The sequence below is a fragment of the Mus pahari genome, chromosome 12 (assembly GCF_900095145.1).
Source record: "Mus pahari chromosome 12, PAHARI_EIJ_v1.1, whole genome shotgun sequence".
NCBI lineage: Eukaryota > Metazoa > Chordata > Mammalia > Rodentia > Muridae > Mus > Mus pahari.
The window spans coordinates 7321195-7329322 of NC_034601.1; the positions used below are offsets into that span (position 1 = coordinate 7321195).

The window sequence follows — 8128 nt, forward strand, 5'->3', positions numbered from 1 at the left end:
GCTGGAGTTATCACAGAGAAAGGAGCTTCAGTTGGGGAAATGCCTCCATGAGATCCAGCTGTAAGGCATTTTCTCAATTAGGGATCAAGGGGGGAGGTCCCCTTGTGGGTGGTACCATCTCTGGGCTGGTAGTCTTCGGTTCTATAAGAGAGCAGGCTGAGCAAGCCAGTAAGTAACATCCCTCCATGGCCTCTACATCAGCTCCTGCTTAGTGACCTGCTTGAGTTCCAGTCCTGACAGCCTTTGGTGATGAACAGCAATGAGGACGTGTAAGCTGAATAAACCCTTTCCTCACCAACTTGCTTCTTGGTCATGATGATATCTGTGCAGGAACAGAAACCCTGACTAAGACACCCAGGTTGGCCTCAAACTCCTGGCTTCAAGTATCCAGAATAATGGGACCATAGGCATACCGGCTGAAAATATGTATTTGAACAGACTACAAGAACACTAGGGGTACTGTGTTTCCTTAAATTAACTCACAGTATCATAAAAGTTTACTATACCAAGTTTCTCTGTTTTTTTCTTTAGCTTCTCGTTCATACTTCTCAAGTGTCCTTTTGTCGACCATTCCAGTCAAATACCTGAAAATGGTTAAAGACAGAAAAGAGTGGTTAATTACTCAGTAAATAAGGAAGGTGCTACAGCAGTTGAAGGGATCCTGCACTGAAGAAAAACAGCTATTTAAAAACTGATTTCCCCTTATTTATTTTGTGTGTGCAAGCATGGTGTCCATGTGGGTGGCAGTCAGAGGACAGTCTGTAGCAGTCAGTTTTCCTCATCTACCATGTGGGTCTCAGGGATTGAGTTCAGGCGGTTAGCTTTGAGGACCTTTGCCCACTGGGCCCTCTCACTAGCCAAAGCCCCTGGCTCTTTTAAAGTAAATGTACCATCCACTGAGATAGTTTAAATATAAAGAGGGTATTTTATCATTTCAAATTATTACATAAAAACAAAAGTACTTCATAATGAAAATTGACAGTTTGTACCTTACCAAGGTATCCTCAGCTCACATTGTCAGTACTTTAAAAAAACAGCCTGAATATGTAAAACATTGTTAATATCACAATTCCCCACAGGACACAGCCTGCCTCTGCCCCCCTCCTCTGCTGGGATTAACGACGTATGCCACCACTGCCCAACTTCTTTGATATTCTTAATACGAGAAAGTATCAGTCATATGCAAACTGCAAAACATGAACTAACCAGTACAAATTCTTTCAGTTACTGATGTCAGGGTCTGGAGAAATGCTCAGCAGTTTGCTGTCCTTTCAGAAGACATAAGCTCAGTACCCAGCACCCTCACCAGGCAGCTCACAATCACCTGGAACTCCAACTCCAGGAGAGCCAACACTCTGATACACATACATTTTTAAAAAGGAGGGACTAGAAAGATGGCTCGGCACTCAGGAGTATTTACTGAGGACCCCGCACCTACATGGGAGCTCACTACTCCCTGCCTGTAACAAGCTTCTGCCTCCCAAGTGCTAGGATTAACTGAAAGGTGTGTGGCACTAACTATGCCTGCCTAACCTAACCCCCCAGCCTGCCCCCCCCCAAAATGGCTCAATGGTTAAAAACACTGGCTGTTATTCCAGAGGGTTCAATTCCTACCACCGACATGGCAACTCAAGCCTGCAACTCCAGTTCCAAGGAATCTGACACCCTCACACACATACAGCAGGCAAAATATCAATGTACATAAAATAAAATTCCAAAAAAAAGGAAAGAAGGAAAAAAAAAATTTTTTTTTTTTTGGTTTCTCGAAACAGTTTCTCTGTATAGCCCTGGCTGTTCTGGAACTCACTTTGTAGACCAGGCTGGCCTTGGCCTCAAACTTAGAAATCTGCCTGCCTCTGCCTCCCAAGTGCTGGGATTAAAGGTGTTTGCCACCACGCCCAGCTTTGTTTCAGAACCACAGTGTTCCCTGAGTCTGGCAGTGATGAAAAACTCAGCAAAATACTTGACATCTGTCTTAAACTTTCTAACTTGAGGTGGTGACCCATTTTATCACAATTGCATGGCAACATGAACACTTAAAAACAATGCCTGAAATTTATCCAATCAAAATTAACTCTACCATAAGATGAAAGAGAGACTTACATTATTTGTCCTCCAATGGTTGACTTGCCTGCATCTAAAAGGAACAGCAGAAATATTGGAACATAGGTTAAAACATCAACCAATATATACAAATATAACATCAGTAATTTTTAAAATCATGTATAATCCATTCTTGCAAAAGCAAATGAATCTGTAATAGAATTTGGGGATTAAATTCCAGAAACCCTCTCCTATGTACAATAAACGAGGCTGATTCCCTATGGGGCAATGATGATTGAGAAATACTTACCTGATAAAGAAGAAATTAATTTTTAAAAAAGATTGTTGTGGACATTCAGCTAGCAGCACAGTATCAGAGAATACATCCCCCAGACAGCCTTAGAATACAGCAGAAGCAGCTAAAGACCTTGTTTAACAGTGCAGGTTAACCTGAACCTAATTCTCCCGCCTCAGTCTCCTGGGTGCCTGAGCACCTCCATTGCAGGCTGTGCGTACTCCTTTCACTTTAGCAAACAGAACAAGGTATTCCTAGTCCTTCACAGACTTCAGAGTTAGTCTTCTGTAAAGGGAGATGAGTGGAGCATGGTGAGGCATATCTGCAACCCTCCAAACTCAGGAGGCTGAAGCACAGGAAGAGCCTGGGTTGAAGGCCAGCCTGAAGCAGGGCGTGGTGGCACACGCCTTTAATCCCAGCACCCGGGAGGCAGATGCAGGCGGATTTCTGAGTTCAAGGCCAGCCTGGTCTACAGAGTGAGTTCCAGGACAGCCAGGGCTACACAGAGAAACCCTGTCTCGAAAAACCTAAAAAAACAAAAAACAAAACAAAACAAAAAAAGGCTGCCAGCCTGGACTACTATGTAGTGAGTCCCTGTCTCAAGAAACAGGGATAATGCACAGTACATTATTTTTTTCTTACAACTTGGTAAGTCAGAAAACATAAAATAAGGCCTTGTTTCTTTGGCTAAATCAGTTATTTTATAAGCACCCACAAGTTACTCTTAAGAATTTCTCACTTCATATAAAATTAAGCTGAATAGTAATAATGTTGACCCCATTAAAATGAACATATTAACTAAAGATAACACAAAAAAATGTACATTTCTTGGATACCAATTGAGATATCACAGTATGACAAACCATTACCAGTGGTCTATACACTAATTAATTATCCATTATATACATACTGAAGCTTATTTTCTTCTAACCTCTATGCCATTACAAAATAGTTCATTTACCTAAACTTCAAAACAAAACCTAACAAAAAATAACCTGGCAGTGGTACACACACCCTGTGAGCTTGAGGTCAGCCTGGTCTATAGATCTAGTTCCAGGACAGTTGGGATTACCCTGTTTCATAAATAAACACACACACACACACACACACACACACACACACACACACACACACACACACACACTTTACTACAGTCAACCCACAGTATTACTCCTCATCTCCAAGTAGCTAAACAAGATGCTCCACACTTTGAAGTCTCCAATAACTCTGGTCATTTGCCTATGAGTTCTCTGAGGACAACTTACCAACATGTCCGATGAATACTACATTTACATGTTCTTTTTTAGGAGCGCCTGGTGGTGCCACCACTGACTTAGGTTTTGGTATTTCTTCCTCCTCCTCCATCATTTCTTGGGTACTTTCCTCTGGTGGCCTTCCATCTCCTGAGGAACCACTCCCTGGCTCCACTTCACTTATTTCTTCTTTATGCTCCCATGATTCTTCTGGGGACATTTCTGTCTCTCCATTTTCTACTAAAGAAAGGTATGTTAATTTATTATCTTTTTTAAAAAGATTTATTTATTTTTATTTATATGAGTACACTGCTGCTGTCTTCAGACACACCAGAAGAGGGCATCAGATCCCGTTACAGATGGCTGTGAGCCTCCATGTAGTTGCTGGGAATTGAACTCAGGACCTCTGGAAGTGTTCTTAACCGCTGAGCCATCTCTCCAGCCCTTACAAAAACCTCCCTGCATTTTAACCGCACCAGCTTTAAAGCAGTAAATACAAGTCACTCAGAGAGACTAAGTGTCACTTCCTAAGAGTACCTTGCAAACAAGAGAGCCACTGCTCCCAAGCCCAGCTATGAGTGTCAAGACGTCCTAGCAGGTGGTCAGAAAAGGAAAGCATGAAAACTAGAATAAGGAGTGTGATGGAACTTAAAGAGATCAATTCTCAATGTAAAATTTTGGCTTTAACGTTAATAGTCACCTTTGAAATTGGAAATGTTTAAGAAAATTTTAAAAAAATTTTTAAAAAAATTTTTTTATTAGGTATTTTCTTTATTTACATTTTAAATGTTATCCTCTTTCCTAGTTTCCCCTCCAAAAACCCCCTATTCCCCCCACCCCGGTTCCCCAACCCACCCAACTCCTGCTTCCTGGCCCTGGCATTCCCCTATTCTGGGGCATAGAATCACAAATAAAGTTATTTTTAAAAGGATGAAAATGTTTGACAAAATGTTAGAGCTAGGCATAATGGGGTATGTTTGTAATCCCAGTGTTCTCAAAGTCGAAGCAATAGGTTCAGTGGCTCAATGCCATCTTGGCAAGTTTGCTAGTTTAGGCCACAAAGACCCAGTTTCAGGAAACAGCAACAAAGAAAAAACTGGACATGGTGGTGTACACCTTTAATCCCAGCACTCTGAGTTTGAAGCCAGCCTGGTCTACCTACCAAGGCAGTTCATAGACAGCCAGGACAACACACACACACACACACACACACACAAACCTTGTCTGGAAAAAATACCCCATCCCCACAAGAAAGAAACAAAAAGTCAAAGGAACAAATACAACCTTTTCAAATAGCTAGAACTCCTCTCTGCTAAGTTCCATGTGCAGTCACTAATCTGTTAAGGCCATGTTAATGCTCAATTTGCTACATCTTCTAAATTCTAATAGCAAAAAAAATTCAGTGTGGCTTAAGCACAGGCATTTCAGTCATCAGAACACTTACATTTGAATCTTAAATCTAGAAAGTGGAAGAGTTTTATATTACTGTATTAATATGGTCAGAAATTCTTACCAACAGGTTCTGAAAGTTCCATGCTAACAGTAGAATTTGAACCTAGAGAAAAGATTGAAACACAATACACGTTCATAAAACAGTATCTAATTTTACATATCACAGACAACTTAATGTTTTCTTAGTTAGATATTTGAAAACTTACCTTCACACGACTGTTCTTGAGAGGGCTCCACAGGTTCTAGTTAAGAAAAATGAGTGTTATTAGAAATAAAGCTCTAAAGCTAAGCACGGTGGCGCATGTCTTTTAATCCCAGCACTCGGGAGGCAGAGGCAGGCGGATTTCTGAGTTCCAGGCCAGCCTGGTCTACAGAGTGAGTTCCAGGCCAGCCAGGGCTACACAGAGAAACCCTGCCTCGAAAAAAAAAAAAAAAAAAAAAAAAAAAAGAAAAGAAAAGAAAAGAAAAAAAGGAAAAGAAAAGCAAAGCAGCTCTACCTTCTCTGCTTATCAATGACATCACAGGTCTCAGCAAGTCAGAACACTGGCTTTCAAGGCAGAACTCTGGTTAGCCTACTTTTAAGAACTCTACCAATTGCAGACAACTAAAAGAAATCTGGGGACCAGAAAGATGGTTCAGCAGAGCTCACCACACAAACCCGACAACCTGAGTTCAATGCTTCAGCCACAGAACTGTGGAAGAAGCCAGGCTGCAGTGATGCATCTTTAATACCAGCATTCAGAAAGGGTGGAATGAGAGAACCAATTCCACAGAGCTGGCTTCTGGCCTCTACACATATGCCGTAGTATGTTCACACCTACACTTACACAAAATGGTTAATTAAAAAACTCCACAGACAATCACCAGCTTTCAAGAATGGAAATGTTTTAAAAATGTGTTCTTTCAAATCTTTCCTTCACAGATACTAAAATTTAACACAAATTAATTGGACTGAACTTACACAACATAACTTTTCTACTCCTCTTGGGATAATCCTTCAACCCAAGAAGATTGTGACTGTCAAGGTAGCAGACACCCAAGTAATGTGATACTTACATAAAAGACGACTGTGAGAAGCTTCTGGAACGTATAAATTAACATTCAGAAAAGGTGGTTCTTGCTGGGATTTGATCCCAACACTCAGAAGGGAGAGGCAGGCTGGCCTCTGGGTTTAAGGCAACAATGGCCTAACATAGCAATTTTCAGGACAGCCAGAGCTACACAGAGAAACCCTGTCTCAGAATTATTATTTTTTTAAAAAGTGATTCTGATGAAGCCAGTTTGGCCCTATTCTAGAACTCAAAGATCAAACAACAGGTCAGTTTGCAATTACCAAACTACAAACTGCTTAGGGCACCTCTGTAGAGCTGTAAGAGATATGCATTCTTCTATCCAAATATGTGGGTTTGACTTCTTTATCCCTGAAGCACAGTTGACACTGCTAAAGGTTTTCCAAGATGAAGAAACACTCCAAAGAATCTGAAGTCATATGACATAAACAAAATAGTGAAATCTGTAACTTACAAATTTCATCTTTAAAACCATTGCCCAGAACATATCAACACCCACAAAAATCAACACAATGAAGTGGGTTTGGCAGCATAGGCCTGTAATCTCAGAAGCAGAAAGATCAGTTCAGCTAATAAGCAAATCTAAAGCCAGCCTGGTTTTATGAGATTGTGCTTAGGTAAAAAACAAAACAAAACAAAAAATACATTTTCTATACCATCAAAATGTTGAAGAAAATAATTCCTGTCAAGTTTATCATTATCACTACAACTGTTGTTGTCTGTCAGCACTAGAGATCAAACCCAAGACCTAGAGTTTGCTAAGCCCTCATCTGTATCAGTGATTTGCTGCATGTATGTATGTGCACTGAAGGGACTCTGGCTAGCTCGAACATGGCTAGCATAGCTCTGACAGGCCTTGTCCTTCTCTCTGTTAGATTACATTTCCTAAAGCTAGCTAGCTACCAAGGTCCATTCCTTTATTTGGCCACTTCTTCCTGAGGCTGACTACCAAGGTTCAGCTAAAAGTCCAGCAATTTGGCTCACCTAATTAACATGCGCAATTAAAATTCAAACCCCACCCTAACATGACATTTCCCTTTTTACCTTTATAAACTACCCTTTTTTTTCTATGGGTCACATCTGCCTACTCTAAGAGAAATACTCCTTCCCCCTCCTCCTTGTTCCCTTCCCCCCTTCCTACTTCCTGTCTCCTATCTCCTGTCTTTGTCTTTCATCCCCGCACTCTGTTCCTCTGGTGCAGTAAATCTTCTTTGTGCTAAGAACTTGGTCTTGGGGTGTCTTGAGCAGACTTCCATATTGCCAATGTGCAGCACATGTGTGACTGTTGGGTCTCCTGGTGCTGAGGTTACAGGGGGTTATAAGCCAGCCAATGGCCGCTGGGAATCAAACCTGGATCCTCTGCAACAAGTGCTCTTAACCACCGAACCATCTCTCCAGACTCCTCTTTTTCTTTTGAGAAAGGGTCTCACTGAACCTGGGGCTCACTGATTAGACTCAGTGGCTAAACCACCAAGCCCATTTTCTGCCATTCCCGTGGTTGGGATTACTAGCATGTACCACTACACTGGGCTTTCTATGTGTGCACACGGGGTTGATCTTAGGTGCTCTTACTTGAGCAGCAAGTGTTTTTCAGACTGAGCCATATACCTAGTCCCAGGAGAATCATTCTAATTTAGGACACAGTTGTATTTACTGGTATACGCCAACAATTTCCCCCACATAGAATTATTTCATCTTTCAAATAAATGCAAGTATGTTTCCTGATATATTTGAGTAGGTGAACAGGTATGCAAAGGGTGGGTGTGGAAGCTAGAGGACAGCCTCAGGTGTATTTCTCAGGAAAACCATCCACCTCCTATGAGGTAGCTCATTGGCCTGGAGCTGTCCAGTGAGCCCCCAGACTCTTTCCCTGCAACATCTCCCCAAGCGTGGCAGTTTTGTTTGTGGGAGGTTAACTTGGGTCCTTGACTATATAAGACAAGCACTTTTACTGACTGAGCTAGTACCCAGACAGAATAATTCCATTTGAAAATACTTCATAGCCGGGCGTGGTG

The 8128-nt window shown here is 41.5% G+C and overlaps 1 protein-coding gene across 2 annotated transcripts in view; it reads right to left on the bottom strand.

Annotated features, from left to right (window-relative positions):
• Gspt1 (G1 to S phase transition 1) overlaps positions 1–8128 on the bottom strand; it is a 38604-nt gene that overhangs the window by 18817 nt on the left and 11659 nt on the right. Inside the window, exons 2-6 of one of the 2 annotated variants that reach the window (XM_021208902.1) lie at positions 5250–5285; positions 5105–5146; positions 3604–3828; positions 2104–2137; positions 507–584 (exon numbers count right to left, since the gene is read on the bottom strand). In XM_021208902.1, coding sequence (XP_021064561.1) covers positions 507–584; positions 2104–2137; positions 3604–3828; positions 5105–5146; positions 5250–5285 — 415 coding nt within the window. Of the gene's footprint in view, positions 1–506; positions 585–2103; positions 2138–3603; positions 3832–5104; positions 5147–5249; positions 5286–8128 lie in introns of both variants that reach the window. The other variant, XM_021208901.1, reaches the window with a different exon arrangement.